Source organism: Leucopleurus acutus, assembly GCF_964270905.1.
Source record: "Leucopleurus acutus genome assembly, chromosome: 17".
NCBI lineage: Eukaryota > Metazoa > Chordata > Mammalia > Artiodactyla > Delphinidae > Leucopleurus > Leucopleurus acutus.
In genome coordinates, this window is record NC_139159.1 from 7,581,261 (window position 1) to 7,599,879 (window position 18,619).

The 18,619-nt window shown below is 43.0% G+C and overlaps 1 protein-coding gene across 1 annotated transcript in view; it reads right to left on the bottom strand.

The window, feature by feature from the left end:
- The window catches only part of CA8 (carbonic anhydrase 8), a gene marked incomplete at its 5' end in the record, with an annotated part of 88,163 nt that overhangs the window by 68,143 nt on the left and 1,401 nt on the right, over positions 1 to 18,619 (bottom strand). The window contains 2 exons of the mRNA XM_082858331.1: positions 6,120 to 6,244; positions 18,419 to 18,610. Coding sequence (XP_082714457.1) covers positions 6,120 to 6,244; positions 18,419 to 18,610 — 317 coding nt within the window. The remainder of the gene's footprint in view (positions 1 to 6,119; positions 6,245 to 18,418; positions 18,611 to 18,619) is intronic.

Sequence of the window (18,619 nt, forward strand, 5' to 3'; positions counted from 1 at the left end):
ATTCACTATTAACCGGGCAAACTCTTCCTGGTATCTCCTCGGAGTAGTAAAACAAATCAATAAAAATAAATATCTTTCTGTCAAATGAATATGCAAATCACTTGGAGAGGCAGCAGCCCAAAAGCCAGGTCTTTTTCACTAAAAGAACACTTAAATAGCAGACACTACTATCTCCCTGAAAAGAAAAGAAGAAACGCAGGGTTACCTGGAAACCCAGGATATTGGGGGGTAAGGTATAATATTCAAGATTGGCACTTTATTATGAGATACATTCTTCATAACGTTTTGTTGGCCTATTTTGCAATCAAGATCTGGACTCTTCACAATTACAGACTCCTGCTCTGCACAGTGGAAGTCTATCAAATGCACTCAGCTTTCCATAAACAGCTGGTATGTGGCTCAATTATCACCGAGCCCTTCAGAGTACACAGAGCAAGACCTGCTCTTTAAATACAATGTAAATAAAGATAAGAGTCTGCCCTACAATGTGCTGTGCTCTATCTTGATAATTCACTCTCAAATTGTAAACTTTTAGGCCAAAAGGGCAAGAAAGTCAAACCTGCCGTACACGATCTCCAGCTGGTCTGTGGGCAGGATCAGTGTCCATCCTAAGAAAACTATCCTTCATCTGGAGTGAAATGAGACAAACAGAAATAATGTAGGGAGTTTGTTAAAAGCTCAATCTATTCAATGCATAGGCCTAGGGACTTCCCTGGTGGCACAGTGGTTAAGAATCTGCCTGCCAGTGCAGGGGACACGGGTTCGAGCCCTGGATCGGGAAGATCCCACATGCCGCGGAGCAACTAAGCCTGTGTGCCACAACTACTGAGCCCGCGAGCCACAACTACTGAAGCCCATGAGCCTAGAACCCGTGCTCTGCAACAAGAGAAGCCACCACAGTGAGAAGCCGGCGCACCGCAATGAAGAGTAGCCCCCGCTCACCACAACTAGAGAAAAGCCCACACGCAGCAACGAAGACCCAACGCAGCCAAAAATAAATAAATTAATGAAAAATAAATTTTTTAAAAATGTATAGGCCTGTGTTTATTCTGAGACCATATCCTTCCTACATTTAGCTATTAAATTAGAGATTTTCTCTTTACAAACTGATGGGGACAGCAGAGAGTTATAATGTTACTTGAAAAAAATAAAACTTGGCCACTCTGTTGGTCTCCTTAACCCCCAATTTTTTTTTTTAATTTTGCTGCTCCAGCATAAAATCTAAATGCCTGGGATGTACTTTCCCATAGCAGTATGAAAGTAGCGATTCATGTGCAAAGATTAATTTACCAGGAGTTATATATACAGTTAGGCTACCTTGAAGTAGCAAAGAACATGACGGTCTCCACATACAAAATGACGAAAACACAACAGATAGCCTGAAAGTTGAATTTGAACCTAAATACCTGGAAGTTCCTCCATTAATTAGATTTGTAACAAAATTAACATGAATAGAATAAATAATTCTAGTGATACGGTAGATGCAGAAAGGATACTGCTATTAGCAAAATCACAAAATTCATACAGCATTAAAGTTGTACTTCAAGAGCTAAGACATCTAATGCCGTCCAAAGAAAACATGCAGCTACCACCACCGCCAGGACAAACATACAGGAATTAATTTGACTGGATCCCATCCTTGTTTTAAATCAACAACATTCTACTCACGTTTGCTGTCTTGATTAAATATCTCGATGCAAAATACCCACACATTAAGAATTCCAGCTGATAGACATCACCCAGACATTTGTAAGAATATAGTTAACACGTGCAAACCCATTATGTTTTCAGGTAATGGGTAACGGGAAGAAAAATGCAGCACAATTCTCTTTTCTCTTGTTAAGGCGCTGTCATTTAAGCAGAAACCTGGAGTATTCGTAATAGAATTCGGTTACAAGATGAAAGCATGGCAAAAAATGTCAGGTAGCTGTGGAAGCATGTGTGTTTCTGAAAACTACAAACCTCAAGAAAGAAAAGCAGAAAGGACAAGCTTTATCTATTTTGCTGAGTACAAGAGCTGCAGTTTAAATTGTTAGGGACTTCCCTGGTGGTCCAGTGGTAAAGAATCCACCTTACAATGCAGGGGACGCGGGTTTGCTCCCTGGTCAGGGAACTAAGATCCCACATGCCACGGGGCAACTAAGCCCACACACCACAACTCCTGAGCTCACGTGCCTCAACTAGAGCCTGTGTGCCCCAAACTACAGAGCCCACATGCTCTGGACTCCACATGCCACAACTAGAGAGAGAAAAGCCACACGCCACAACAAAAGATTCCACGTGCCTCAGTGAAGATCCCGTGTGCCACAACTAAGACCGATGCAGCCAGAAAAATAAATTAAATAAATAAATCTTTTTAAAAATAAATAAATAAATAAATTGTTTAATGTCACAAACTGTGTTAATATTTGAAGTGATGTGGGTGCTGACGACTCGTAGCATCAAAAATATATTCAGGATTGCGTTTATACCTGTATTTATAATTTTAAAAAGTCAAGAGGGGAGCTTGATGAGCTTCTGTTAAAAGCCATTCCCACGTTATATGTAACAGACAAGGTAATTATTTGTTTACAGATGGTTGCTGAATAAACCATCCATTTAAGTTTAAGTGAGATCAGCAAAAAGGAAATACGTATTGATGTGTCTTTTGGAGATTAAAGTTAGTCTTAAAATGTAAATAAGATATGGAAACTGTCCTAAAAAGTTATTTTTTTAAATCACATACCGGGTAAACAGCGCCCTCACTCCCCACTGTCCTGTCGGCTATGTCCTTGGGTTCCAAGCGGCCCTGACGGCAGTACAGAACAGGGGGATGCTGGGAAGTTACCTACTTATCCCCACATTAGGCATCTCATTCCCTCCCAGACTATTCTACGTGGAGTCCCTCGCTCCTCTCCTTCACCAGCTCAGCCCTCTCCGCCTGAAAACCCAGCTCACTCTTCACAGCCTCCATTAAAACAAAACAGAAAGCACCTGACTCACAGCTATGCCCCTCAAACTCTGTGCACCCAAAAGACAGATGCACTCCACAGGATCCAGCACTGAACGAACGTCAGATGACCGACAGAAGTATTTTCTCTAGGACTGGATCAGAGATAATCTGGGATAACAAAGAATTCAAGTATTGTTCATCACCTATTTTGGAAAAATTAGTCAGAAATTCCATCATCATAAGTATAAATACTTCTGCAGAAACAAAGCCTCACCACCAGATTTAATCTCCATTAACACAAACCATTACCTGTGCTTAATGGACCAGGGCAGTTAAAACTTCACCAAGTAGCAGGACCAGTCTGCACGCTGGGTCCAAAATTCTACTCGACTGTGGGGTGAAGAGCACACGTCACCAACCTAATCTCATGGAGCTTCCCGAGGCTGTAAATTCTGTGTGTCACAGGCAAAGTCACTGAATCCCCTCCGGAAGCTGGCGCCGACCCAAGGACTCCCATCTCTCCCAAAATTTTTGACTATGAGACTGTATCTCTGAAGGCTGACTGAGATGAAAAAGCTTTTCAAACCCAAAGAAGAGGGCAGGGCCGAGGCCCTGACAGCCCAGTGTTTTCCTGCCCCTCCTCGGCCCTCCGCTACCCTGCAGGTTTAACTATTTGGGATTGTCTTGTGTCCTCCCTCCTTTTTGATATGTTCTGGTGTGAACTCTTCCCTTTCCCTTTGGGTGAGGACAGGGCAACAGCCAGAGGTGACACAGAGACAGGGCTGAATTGTTTCAAGGCACTAGAAGTGATAGGATGTCTGTGGGAACTGAGAAAAAAGCCCCTGGAAAGGTTAACATTTGAAAACCCAACATCACCCATCAAGGCCTTAAAGAAGCTGTCTCCTCTTACTGTCCTCGGCATCACATACCACATATATTATTCAACACACGGCAACCGTTTTTCCCTCCATCCTCGAAACATTTAATATTTCACTTTTTTTTGTTGTTGTTGTTGGCTGCTTTGGGTCCTTGTTGCTACGCGCGGGCTTTCTCTAGCTGTGTCGAGCAGGGGCTACTCTTTGTTGAGGTGCGCGGGCTTTTCATTGCAGTGGCTTCTCTTTGTTGCAGAGCATGGGCTCTAGGTGCATGGGCTTCAGCAGTTGTGGCACACAGGCTCAGTAGTTGTGGCTCGCGGGCTCTAGAGCACAGGCTCAGTAGCTGTAGCACAGGGGCTTAGTTGCTCTGCGGCATGTGGGATCTTCCCGGACCAGGGCTTGAGCCTGTGTCCCCTGCATTGACAGGTGGATTCTTAACCACTGTGTCACCAGGGAAGTCCTAATATTTCACTTTTAAGACCTGAGTTTTTTTAATGAAAGGGATATTTTGGGCTTTCAAAAGAAATTTTTTAATGATTATTAAAGTAACACTGAGAAATACTTTCTCTAACTTCATTCTTTAAGGCACATATATCATTTATATAAGTTAACCAGTAGTGACTTCCAGGCAATGAGGCAGGCATGGACGTGGTATCTGGTCAGGAGCAATTCCATACTTAAGTATGTGCAGTTGGGAAAGACAGACAAGGAAGACTGGTGTTTCGGCAGCCCCTGAAATGTACTATTACTTGACACTGATGGGCTATTTCCCAGGAGAGAACTGCGGTCCTTATAGAAATAAATATGAACAACAGAGACATCCTGTCAATTTCACCAATGTGGGTTGTCTCTGATGTACCTGGCACTGCACTAAATGTTGGGAGTAACACAGAGAGTGAAAGGGAGACTTTTTCTTCAGGAGCTGTATTAGCTCGGGCTGCAATAACAAATTATCATAGACCGGAGGCTTAAACAACAGAATTTATTTCTCCCACTTCTGGAGGCTTGCAAGTCCAAGATCAAGGTGCCGACAGAACTGGTGTCTGGTGAGGGCACACTTCCGGGCTTGGAGATGGCAGTCTTTCTGTGTCCTCACCCGGCAAAAAGCAGGGAGAAGCAAACTCTCTCTGGACTCTTATCAGGGCACTAATTCCACTCATGAGGGCCCCACCTTCATGACTTCTTCTAATCCTAATCACCTCCCAAAGGCTCCACCTCCTAATACCATCACATCAGGGGGTAGAGTTTCAACATATGAATTTGATTGGGGGGGTGGGGATCACAAACACTTCAGTCCATAATAGGAACCCCCACTCAGTGAGAAGGACTCTTTAAACACTAAAGGTTACAATGCATGAGATCAATGTCACAGCAGCAATCCATCAAGGACACTGGGAGCACAGAAGAAGAAGGAATTAGTTCTGCTTAGGGAAGGAACTCAGAAGAAGTCCCACGGAAGAAGGGATACTCTAACTAGATACTGAAGAAAGAGCTGGAGTTGGCTAAGAAGATAAGTAGGGGAGAAAACTCTTCAGACAAAAGACTCTAAAACTCTCTCTCTCTCTCTCGCTCTCTCTCTCTCGCTCTCTCTCTCTCTCTCTCTCTCTCTCACTCTCTCTCTCTCTCTCTCTCTCGCTCTCTCTCTCTCTCTCGCTCTCTCTCTCTCTCTCTCGCTCTCTCTCTCTCTCTCTCTCTCTCTCGCTCTCTCTCTCTCTCGCTCTCTCTCTCTCTCTCTCTCGCTCTCTCTCGCTCTCTCTCTCTCTCTCGCTCTCTCGCTCTCTCTCTCTCGCGCGCTCTCTCTCTCTCTCTCTCTCTCTCTCTCTCTCGCTCTCTCTCTCTCTCTCTCTCTCTCTCTCTCTCTCTCTCTCTCTCGCTCTCTAACTGCTTGAGGCGAATAAAACCAACTTACCAATTTTAACCAGAGTTAAACCAGACTTTTAATTACTGTTGAGGTTTCTCCAGAAGTTATTTGTTTTCAGCTTATCATCTATTCATAGCATCCACAAAAATGACCTCCTGAATTTGCAGAGGCAGCAGAATTTGTACAACAGTAATAATACTAAGATGAAACTTAATAGCATAGATTGCCGTTATAACCAACAGCCCATGCGCATTCTCCAAGCCCACTAAGGCTGATGGGAAGCCTCATTTGCTGCCCCAAGCTTATATTTCATGGAGCACTTTTTTATTTTAATATACATTGATTACATTCAAGAACTACACATCTATTTTTAAACTAAACCATTTTCAGTAAATCGCTGAATACTTTACATGAACAACAAAAGTTTTACAAGCTGATTTGTTCTTCTTACCTCCATGGGAAAAGCTTTGAAATTAACTGTGTGCTCAGAACCACGCTGGTTTTCTCTTCCCCAATGAAATCTGACTTCATACAGCTCAAATTCATGCCCTTGAGGCAATGGACCTCCAGATAGAACTGAAAAAAGAAAATAACATATTTAATTACATCTCAAACACATTCATCAGCACATCACTATAAACACTAGGGACATTTTTTTGCCAAAAAGGTCTCATGAGCTCTACAGAATAAATTCACATAACCAAAATGAAGAGTGAATCACAACTGTGAGATGAATTTATACTGTCATCTTAATACAGTAAAAGTTCAAAAATAACTTTTACTTTCAGTAAAAGTTCTGAAATACTTGGGAATGATATGTATATGTTAACTTCTTGTGTATTTTAGGCATAGGAGTTGACAGAAAATAAACACAGTAGCTATTTATACTCCCCGACACTTAAACTTATCATTGATCAGGGGAAAAGAATATGGTCTGAGTCTCAGGCTGACCAATAATTCGCTATAGACCTATCAATAAATTGAACCTTGTTTACAGATAATCCATTTACACGAGCAGGCTTTCAACTGAGACAACAGATGTCAGCCAACAAAATTATCCATGCAGTGAATTATTATTAAGCCAATCTGATTTTTCAACAATGAAATCACATTTTTAAAAAAGCAATCTATCATCCAGTGTCATATAAATGTAAACAAAATTGTAATAAAATATTAACAATACTTAAAATATTAAATTTAGTTCTATGGGGCCCTGTCTCTATGTCTCATTTCCGGAGATAACCCAGAACTTTCTCCCAAATAAGAGCACTCTAAAGGATGATAAAAAAAATACATCTTGTCTTGAAGCAACAAAATACTTTGATTAGTTAACACTCCCTGATAGCATATGGAAAAATAAACATAAAGTTTATTACAAAGGGCCAATTTTGACACAAATAAAGGTTGTTTGCATTCTTCTGTTAACAAAACTGTTCATTCTAAATGGTATCAGCTAAGAATTATTGGTTATTTTCAGCCAAGGAGCTGACAAAATTCACCCTCTCCCCCAGATGTGGTCTCTTTGAAAGAGGTTAGTGTTCACACGTGGACTGTCGTTGTGCAGGAAGCGACGGTGGCCAGACTGAGTGCCCCACTGCGGATCAGCTTTGTTCTCCATCCTTCCTCTAAACTCAAAGGAGAAGAAGGGGAGTTGGTGCAGCCATATTTGTTTGGTTGGTTCTTCATCTAATCACTTTTCCCCCAAAGAATTTAAAGCTGCTTCCATCAAAGTTCCTATCCTGCAGCCAGATGGCATAAATCAGAAGGAAGAGCAAAGGGCAAACAAAGACAGAGGCAGAAAAGAGACGGAGCAGTGAGGCCATGGCACAAATGAACATCTCGCAGACCTCGCTGAAAGCGCCCTACAGATTTGGTGCTAAGCCTCCCTCCAGCTCCAACAAAGAAGAAAACCAGCAGCAGCAAAAAGGGACTTTAATTTTTCAAGGGTTTAACCCTCACATCTGGAGGAAAGGGAAGTGCAGTGATGGCCTTTAGGGTGACACCATGTCGCAAGATTGTAATGCGTTCCTCACGCTTGGTCTTTTTTTTTAAGTTTCGATGCAACTCTGAGGGGTCGGTGTTATCATCCCATCGATGTGGCTGAAACGGGTTGAGGGTGAACAGCCCCGGTCATCCAGCGAGCCAGCTCCAGGAACCTGGGACTCGAGCTTGTGACCCACAGCCCGCAGTGAGACGGGGAGACCGTGCTTTCGGTGCCCGTGAGCATGACCCAGAAAACAGTGGTCTTTAGCCATGTAAATACATGGCTAAAAAGGGATTACTGAATCTAGAACCACAATGCATGCTCACTGCATCTTCTTCAATAACCATCATGCTGTGGACTGAAGAAGGTCTAAAGTGTTTTGATCTCAACCAGAGTGCCACAGCTTCTGAATACCCTCCAAACTCATTCCCTTACCACGGTTGTCTGAACCGGGTCTTAAGAAAAACTCGCAAAGAGGCCTGGAGTCCACCCACTGTGTACCCCACCTCCCAACCAAAAAGAATAAATGGGAAAGGCATCTTGGGAGTCCTGAGGTAGCAGGTAGATGGGCCCGCGGACTGGACAGCTGGAGTTTGCCAAGTGCAATAAACTGGAGCTTTGTTTTCCCAGACACTCCAAGGACCAAGTTAATGGAGGGAGCTGAGCTCTGCTGGAGTAAAGAGATAAGATGACCCCTCCTGAGGTCAAGGAGAACTCCCCAACTGCAAATGCACAGAAAGGCTCCCCGGGAGTCAAAAAGGGAGGGGGCGTTACCCCATCCCACGCTGGAATCGATCTTGGCAAAAAGATGCACACACGTACCAGGGAAGGACCCTAGGACAGGTCAGGTGTGGGGAAAGAGAAAAGATAATCGGCCCAAGGCAGACGAAGAGCCGGAAGAACTGCCCTGTACAACTGATTCAGCCGTCTCTTTACTGTGCTTCTCCTCATTAGGGAGGACACCCACACCCTTTCTCTCCGGGTGTGTCTCTGCTTTGCTCCTGTCTTAAATAAACGGCTTCTCTGCGTGCCCTCCCACATGTCGCGCTGTGTCTCTGATAATAAACTCTGTGTCTGCTTTAGCAGTTTTTGCCTCCTTGAGAAATTCATTTTTCAAACAGGGCAAGAGCCAGGGCAACCTTGCCTCTAGCCTCTAGCCCCTGGTAGACTAGCAGCTAGGATTCCTGGTTTTCACTCAGGCTACCTAGGTTCCATTCCTGGGCAGGTTCCATTCCTGCTCACCACTGTCTCCCCGAGATCAGTCTCACGCTTGCTGCACCCCAGCCTGCACCATCTGAAATGGAAACACCCTTCACCTTGTGGGTCTACGACCCGACTTGAGGCTTTTGTCTTGGACCAGGCTTAGCTCCACACGGCCAAGGGAAAAGAAACGGGAGTACTGTGGAATGAAGCATATGTGAGATCGGAACTATATTTTCCCAAAACATTTTCATCAGGTACACACACACACATACACACAGAGTTTCTGAAACTGTTACAGAGCAGTCCACCAGTAATCTCTTATAGCAATGGATGAAGCTGATTCTGTCCGTGATTTCAGGGGCCAAAAAGAGATCTGTGCTTCACACGTATACCCCTCACCTGACCAATGGCCAATATTTCTTTAGATTAAACCTTGGGAATAGAACTGATATTTTAAATGCCCTGGAAATTCAAACTGCACAGATGTATGTCTTACTGGGGAGAAGTTCCAGGCCCACAGGAGTTCCACTGAAAAATATTTCAACAAATATTTTTTGATCATCTACACTGTAACAGGCACCATATTCCGTGTTTAACACACATTGATGTTGGGCTTCCCTGGTGGCGCAGTGGTTAAGAATCTGCCTGCCAATGCAGGGGTCACGGGTTTGAGCCCTGGTCCGGGAAGATCCCACATGCCACGGAGCAACTAAGCCCGTGCGCCACAACTACTGAGCCTGTGCTCTAGGAGCCACAACTACTGAGCCTGCGTGCTACAACTACTGAAGCCCACGCGTCTAGAGCTCATGCTCCGCAACAAGAGAAGCCACTGCAATGAGAAGCCCACATGCTGCCACGAAGAGTAGTCCCTGCTCACCACAACTAGAGAAAGCCCAGACGCAGCAACGAAGACCCAACACAGCCAAAAATAAATAAATAAAATTTTTTAAAAAGATACACTGATGTTGACAAAACAGACAAAATTCACTGGCTTCATGGATCTTACATCCTATTGGGATGACATGCGAATTTATGTATTTATGAAGATCAGACTTTTACTGTGATGTTTGATCATTACATGGTCATTATTTCAAGAAAATTATAATGAAACCAGATCCTCAGGGTCTTACATTCTACTGGGTTGAAAATGAACACAAAGAAGGGAAGCGTTTTTCCCAAGCCTGGTCCCCAGGGAGAGGTGACAAAGGGGCAGCTTTCAGCCAGGAATTGGCTCTGGTACCTTTCACTTTTGCTGCAGAAGAATAATCCAAAGTTAAACCACACTAAAATTGCAAGGTGCTGCAAAGCCATAAAAAATGACAAAATCATGAATTCAGAATTTTATGAGGTGCCATGTAAAAGCATTACCTGTTCATCCCCCAAGAATGATGGTGTTTACAGACCACAAATAAATAGCAGGTCTCTTTTATCCATTTGGAAACATCCACTCAAGGCATTATTCTTCCTTTTGACCATTTCCTTGTTTTATGAGAAAACTAGTCATACCACAAGAAGAGCACTTTTCCTACATTTATGAAGATCACATTTTGCTTAGTGATATTCTGTCACTATTTGGCAGGTTTATTAGTTGTGGCACCATTATGTCAAATAAAATTACAAGGAAACATGAAACTCACACTGACGACACGCTACATTTCCTGAGAATAACAAACTTGTGAAAAGAATACAGCATACACCGATGCCATTGCTACCACCTCCGTTGTCTTTAATGCTGTTTCTTTGATAGGCACAGCCATTACGCTTATAGACATAAAACAGTTCCTTTCAGAAGCTTCTGCAAAATATGGGAATCCCATAGAGACATGACATATATACGTTTACCTAAATCCATTTAAGCTTCTATAATCCTTTGCTGAAAACAGACTTGCCAGATAGTTCAAAAGGTGTTTGCCCCTCATTTCATTTGAGTTCAACACACACGTTTTGAGATGGTCTCCATGCCCACCCCTGTGCTGACCACTCAGTGTATAAAGGAAGGATATCGCAGCACTGGCAAGGCATTCTCTGTGCTTAAGGCACTAAAGGTGATTGCATCGGGGCAGTAGGGGAAAATGCACAAGGCACTCAGAGGGCGCCCAGCAGGGTCCAAGCCAAAACCAAGGCCGGTGGGGGGGGTGGTCAGAAAGTCAGGGAAGACTTTCTGGAAGAGATGACAGCTAAGCAGAGTCTTGAAGGGTAAGCTAACAGCAGAAGTGAGAAAGTACATTCCGAGCAGAGAGAAGAGGCTCAGAGAGGCTCAGAGATGGGAAACGGCCTGAGCGTACTCCAAGACAATAAAGTCAGAGGTACCCAGTGGCCAAAGGCAGGCCTCAAGGTGTGAACATCAGGACGGGATGGCAGCTCACGTGGAGGGGCTGGAGTTTATCGTAGAGGGAATCATCGCTAGCTTTTAAGCAGGAGGCTAATATTTTTGCATTTTAAAATATTACTCCCAGGTCCCAGGTCTGGGACTTCCCTGGCGGTCCAGTGGTTAAGACTCCACACTTCCACTGCAAGGGGCATGGGTTCGATCCCTGGTTGGGGAACTAAGATCCTGCACGCTGCGTGGCGTGGCCAAAAAAAAAAAAAAGGATTAAAATATTACTCCCAAGGGGACTGCTCTGGTGGCGCTATCAGATTGCTATCATCTGTACCAATTTGAGGAACCTGGGATTAGAAGAATTCTAGAGGTTTCCTTCCAATCATGTCCCTCTCTCAATCCAGGAATGCTGTGTTTCGCCACTATTTATTTTCAGAATGTAAAGCTTTTACTCTTGAGTGAGTTTCTCCCACACAGTAGTAAGGCTAAGCCTGTAGATGCTATTACCTAAGATTTTGTAACTTGTTGAAACCAGTATCATCTATAGAGCCTCCAAGTTTCCAGAATTTGGAGTTCTCTGGCCTTCAGAGCTACTTGTTCATATGTGTATAGCTATGTATAAAAGCTTCATTTTAAAGAAGAAGAAAAAAAAGAATCCGCGTGCCCATGCAGGGGACACGGGTTCGAGCCCTGGTCCGGGAAGATCCCACATGCCGCGTAGCAACTAAGCCCGTGAGCCACAACTACTGAGCCCGCGTGCCACAACTACTGACCCTGCACTCAAGAGCCCGTGCTCCGCAACAAGAGAAGCCACCGCAGTGAGAAGCCCGCGCACCGCAACGAAGACCATCGCAGCCATAAATAAATTTATTTAAAAAAAAAAATATATATATATATATATCCCAGGTCTGCATGGACAGTGTACCAGCCAAGAGCAAGCGCAGCTGTTGAAAAGGCTGCTGTCACAGCCGGCCAAAGACGGTGAGGCCAGGAGACAGAGGCTGCTGAAGCCACAACTCCAACGTGCAGGGACACCAACGCCAATGGTCCCTGATGTGTCCCCCGAAGGATCAGAAGCCCCCAAAGTTCATTCTCAATAGGTTTAAAGATTTTATAGCCTCAGTTTAACTTTTAAGGAATCCCAAATGTATTCAGAAAGCATTCCAAAACTAGTATTAATTAGTATTTTTTTAACATTTGAAGTCTTAAAACAATCAATATTTTTTAAACAGTCCTTAGCTTTTAACCTACAGCTTTATTTCATATTAAAGAATAACTATCATCAGCTCATAAGTGTAGCACTAACGTAACAGTAGGGAGAGGAGACCAGTTAAGCTGCGTCTGTATAAGCAAAGTGAAGGGGGTGAAGGCAACTGTCCAGGTAATTCAAGTCCCCCAAAGTCAGCTAATAACACACATAATCATAAGTGAATTCAAGTTTTGCTCTCCTGGTTGCCCTCATTTATAGGAACTTCTCTGAGAAGAGACAAGTGAATCTCTAATTCTGGTAGTAAGCGATCAATAAGTATATGTATTAATGAATGGAGGGCTATCATATGAGGACCAGTGGAAGGAACTAATTATGTCCGGAAGGAAAAATGGCAACTCCACGGTATGATGATGGCAGTCAATCTTTTACAGAATGTCGTGTGGAAGTACAATTTTATGTGTTCCATGTCAGTCCAGCATCCCAAAATAGAAACAAGGAGGGCAATCCCAGAAACTTTTCGATCTGGGGAATTACTCAAAAGCAAAATGGATCTCCTCAGTGAGGAATGACGAAGCCACCCAGCCACTTGCCAGAAGGTCTGAGATATGGGGGCTGGATTGGGGGCCTCCAGGGGCCCATCCCACTCATTGAATATGATTCAGCCCCTTTCCTAAACTCATGGGCTGCCTTAGTGGAAATCAGAACACTGAAGAAAGTAGCATACAGTCTGTGTGAGTGAGCTGCTGAAAGGTGATTGTATCACAAGAGAAAAGGGTGGAGAAAGAAACTTTGAGAAATCCTATCATTTAAGGTTAATGGGGCATGAAGAACTGGCAAAGGAAAGGCAGTCAAAATTAAGAAGAAACATCTCTGACGTCATAGAGACCAACAGGAGAAAGAGTTTCCAAAAATTCCACTGCAAATGCAGCAGAATTAAAGTATTTTGAGAATTTTAAAGTGGCCACTCGAGGGCTTCCCTGGTGGCGCAGCGGTTGACAGTCCGCCTGCCGATGCAGGGGACACAGGTTCGTGCCCCGGTCCGGGAAGATCCCACATGCCGCGGAGCGGCTGGGCCCATGAGCCATGGCCGCTGAGCCTGCGCGTCCGGAGCCTGCGCGCCGCAACGGGAGAGGCCCCAACAGTGAGAGGCCCGCGTACCGCAAAAAAATAATAATAATAAAAATAAAGTGGCCATTCGATCGTAGAATGAGATTATCAGTGACGTTCGTTTGGGAACTTTCAGCAGGGGACTGGGGCTGAAAGGCTCCTGTTCGTGACATGCCTCAAATTTAAAACCCCAGGTAGGGTTACTATATATGGGAACTATACCATTAGGATTATTTTAAAAGCTTTAATTTAGTAAATGGAAGCATTTAAATTATGCTACAATTGTTGTAATTCTTTTTGGTAATTCTTTATCCTTTTTTAATATAAACAAAGCAGAACAATTTTTTTAATTGTGCAGATATTTTTATTTAAAAAAAAGCAGCATCCAAGGAAACTTCAATGCATTATTACCAAGTGAAAGAAGCCAAGCGGAAGGCTATAAAACGTATGATTCCAACTATATGACACTGTGAAAAATGCAAAACTATGGAGACAGTATAAAGATTAGTGATCGCCAAGGGCTGGGGAGAGGAAAGGAAGAACAGAAGCGCAGAGGATTTTTAGGGCACTGAAACCATTCTATACGATGCTACAATGGTGGATACGTGTCATGAAACATTTGTTCAAGCTCATGGAATGTAAAACACCAAGAGCGAACCCTAGTGTAAACTATGGACTTGGGCGCTGAGGGTTCAGCTGTCAATGCAGGTTCACTAACTGTAACAGATGTACCCTCTGGTTACACTGTTTTGCCTGCGGTCAACAACCAGATGCTGCCAGCCAGGTGTGAGCCATCACACCCCTCCCCTCAGAGAAATCCATAAACCTACAAAGGCTGCTCCAACAACACAGCCTGGTCCTATGTAATCGTGTTACTGTGACATCCACCAGACCTCAATCCCTGCCCATGTGCAGAGCCTCTGATTCAGTTTTTAGACCCATTCCTAAATATGAACAGAGAGCCAAAGATCGCTGGACATCTGAGGAGAATCTCCAACATAAAACAGAGACACCAAAACAAACAGAAGAAGGATTCCAGAATAAAACAGAGACATACGGGAAACAGAAAAGAAAGCAATACAGAAGAGAATGAAGAAAGATCCTATAATCATGAAATAAATACTGGTAGCCATATTTTCTTTAATTCATAGAACACAATTTTTTAGAAATTAAAAATATAAGAGCAGAGATTAGAAGTTTAATAGAAAGATAGAAGTTGAGGAAATCTACCAGAAAGTAGAAGAAAAAGAGTTAAAAAAAAAAACTTATCAATGAAATAATATAGGAAAATTTCTAAGAAATAAAAGACAATTATCCTGACTGAAAGGGCCCACCAAGGGCCCAGCAGAGAGACACACAAGGTATGCAAACAATTACTCTCACAAGCCCTTCTTCTCAGCAAGTTATTGGGAGATGAACTGTAGGAGGGAGTAAACCAACAAATCCCTGAAATGAGGGAACAACCTCAAAAAGAGGATGTCTTATCATCCAGGAAACATGGAATTGGACACAGAGACAAGCCAAGGGACTTACTAGGCCTGAGGTCCAGGGAGCTGTGGGCGATGGCAGTCCAGATGGGCTGAAGAGGGGAAGGATGGATGAGAGGACTGGAAGGACTTTTTGAATGTCCTGGGAGAAGATGTGCCTGCTAGACATCAGAGAGTTTGGAAATGAAATCATGATGGATAAACAAAAAACCAAAGAAACAAAAATATACCAACTCCTGGGCTTCCCTGGTGGCGCAGGGGTTGAGAGTCCGCCTGCCGATGCAGGGGTCACGGGTTCGTGCCCCGGTCCGGGAGGATCCCACATGCCGCGGAGCGGCTGGGCCCGTGAGCCATGGCCGCAGGGCCTGCGCGTCCGGAGCCTTTGCTCCGCAACGGGAGAAGCCGCAGCAGTGAGAGGCCCGCCTACCGTAGAAAGGAAAAAAAAAAAAAAAAAAAAAATATACCAACTCCGGGCAGGGGCGGGGGGGAACCCCACATTATTCAATAAAGGAAACAGAATATAGTCTCAGCTGGAAATGACAGTTACACAGTCATAATAATAAAAATACTGAGCTAATTTAACTAACAACTGTAATTTAAGTACACAGGGACGATGGGGGGGGGCAAACCCACGATGGGGGAGGGTAATAAGAGAGCTAGACTCGTCGTCCATCATAGGGAGTTCACAGATATCTTAAATATCAAAGCACAACAGTATAAATATGCTATTAAGAAATGTGGAAGTGGGGCTTCCCTGGTGGCCCAGTGGTTGAGAGTCCGCCTGCCGATGCAGGGGACATGGGTTCGTGCCCCGGTCCGGGAGGATCCCACATGCCGCGGAGCAGCTGGGCCCGTGAGCCATGGCCTCTGAGCCTGTGCGTCCGGAGCCTGTGCTCCGCAACGGGAGAGGCCACAACAGTGAGAGGCCCGCATACCGCAAAAAAAAAAAAGAAAAGAAATGTGGAAGTGACAGCAGGAAAAACAGCTAAGAGATGAAAGTGGTCGTAATCAAGGCAAACAATTTTAAGTGGGGAGGGGTGGGTTATAACCCACCAGAAGCAGAGACAAATATAGTACTAGCCAACTATTTAAATTATGTTTACATTCTATCTTGATAAAGATAAAGCTTGAACTAAATGAATGAAATACAGGGTGTTCAGGGCTTGCAGACCATTCCTTTGAAAAACTTATATATGCTAGGAAGCAAATAAATAAGCTGGTCCAGACATGGGGTTTTTTGGTTACTTTTTTTTAAAGCTTGGAGAAACACTGAAAGGGAAGAAACAATGAAGAAGTGATTATACTGGCAGAAAGGAGACAGGCATCTGAAGGAGCAAGGTGTCCAAGGAGTCAGAAGTAAGGGGTCTGGAGTGTGCACGTCAAATCAGACCCAGACAAAAATACAGACAGCTCTTCCTCGGCGGTCAGGGTGGACCCAGTGGGCCGAGAGTCGAAACACTGCTTGATCGGCTCTGTTCTGGGAGGCGATAGGGGGCCAAGGAAAAGGTTGAGAAGGCTTGAGAAGTTACCAGAAGAAAATGGTCAACTCAGTGTGATGGAGTAAATTTGATCTTCGAGCAGGAATGGACACAGAGTCTTAACTGACAGCGTTTGGACTCAGTCATTCCTCTACGCTCCCATGATACTTTATAACACCATGTCGTATTTACACTGATGCTCTAAACGACTGTGTTTTCATCAATATGAATCCTCAAGAACCTTCTTATCCATTTGTATACAAACCAACATTCAATCACCATGATGCTTGATGTGAAATGCAAGTTAGTTGTATAGATATATAAACGTTTATTTCCAGAAGTGAAAAAGCACGTCAACATACCAATAAACCTTAAAACGTAATACCAACATTACCTTAAAAAGTTTTTTATGTCAGGACAGTCAGCATACAATAATTTTACTACATATTTTATAAATAATACATAACGTCCCATCATAGATAACCCCCCCCCAAAAAATCTGATTTAAGTTCAAATTTACATCTTAAGCTGTCTTCTTTGACTACATCCACACAACACCTAGATTCTGTTTTGGGTGACGCCCATACCTTGACTAGACTCAGAGCAGCTGGGAAGACTCTAAATTAAAGCTCAGGAACATTCACAATGAATAAAATATCCATAGTTGGTAATCAATACCTGCCCTGCCTAATAATAAACCCAAAGACTTTATGGCTTGAAATATCAAATTTATCGATTCAGAATTAATTTGAGTACAGTTGATCTCTGTTTATCAAATGCTTCCTAGTACTTCAACGTACTCCTAATTTTACGTTCTTTCCAAGAGGGAAACAGAGTTATTATTCACTCTGAAAAGCAAGATATTAATGCTAATTTTAAAATATTCCACTCTCCTCTCTCCTACATTTGAGCCAAAAGCCAATTTCCTTGGTAATTACCCAACAGCTTTTCTAAAAAACATTTCAGATCCATCTCAAATAGGTTCAGAGGGGAGGAAGAGAGTTAAAAAATAAATGAGTAAAAGAGCTTTGTTTGCCATTTAAATCTTTTGCTGAGTTTACAGGCTGTTTTTGATTGCTATTAATTAAAATTCTTCTTGTCATATTAATGTAGCAGAGAAAATTAATTTGGAAAGTCTATCTTGAACGTCAGATTATGTCAATAAATCCTAATCTTTAGTTTTACAAGTTAGTAAAACAGAGAATTATAATTATCTACATGATTTATTTGTTTGTTTCTTTAAAATGGAAAGTTTATTTGCTCAGTACACCAAATAGACTGCAAGCACTGTCATGACAAATATACAGAAATATGCAGATCAACATAAAATAGTAATTTAGTTTAAATGAAGGGAACTCTCTTTAAATGTTATGACTACGTACTCCCAAGAATCTTTTTTTCAGTTAATTATACATTTCAATAAAACAAACGGTAATGAATTAAGTGGAAGTTAGCTTGTGAATTTTTCTTAAAAATAAAAATCCAACCCTATTAATTCATATCCGTTAAACACTCTAACTAAAATCTCCAAGTAAGTGTCAAAGGAGATGAAGTTAGTTACCTTTTTTGCTTGAACAGGAAGGAAACCAAGGAACCAAGGAAAATGGTTACTACAAATACAGCAGGCAAACTGTTAAGACCGACCAATCTAGAACATACTGTTAAGCTAATCAACACTTTAGGACAAAATGCAGATTGGTACACTTGTGTACCACAGGGCTGGAATTTGACCAACTAAGGTTGTTCCAGTAACATCACACAACATGGAACAACCAACTGACACCTTCATAATTTCATCCTTTCATCCTTCCAAAAATGTTTCAGAAAATTATTCCCCTAAAAAATGCATTTTATAGTCTATAAAGATATCCTGACAACAGAGCTAGGTTAGTTCTACCTTTAAGGTTACACAAGCTCTATAAACTTCTAGTTTAAGAAGCACGCAGAAACATCTAAAATACCTGATTTTGACTTCAGGATAACCTGAATGGCGTGCCCATCGTTGGCGACCTCACAGTCCCGGCAGACCACGTAATTCGGGGAGAGGCGGACATCCAGCAGTGAGGGGTCATATCGAGCTTCTCTTGAGTTCAAGTTAATGGGAGACTGGTACTCCCCATTAGCATCCGGAAACACCAAGCCCCACTCAACACCTGAGGTCA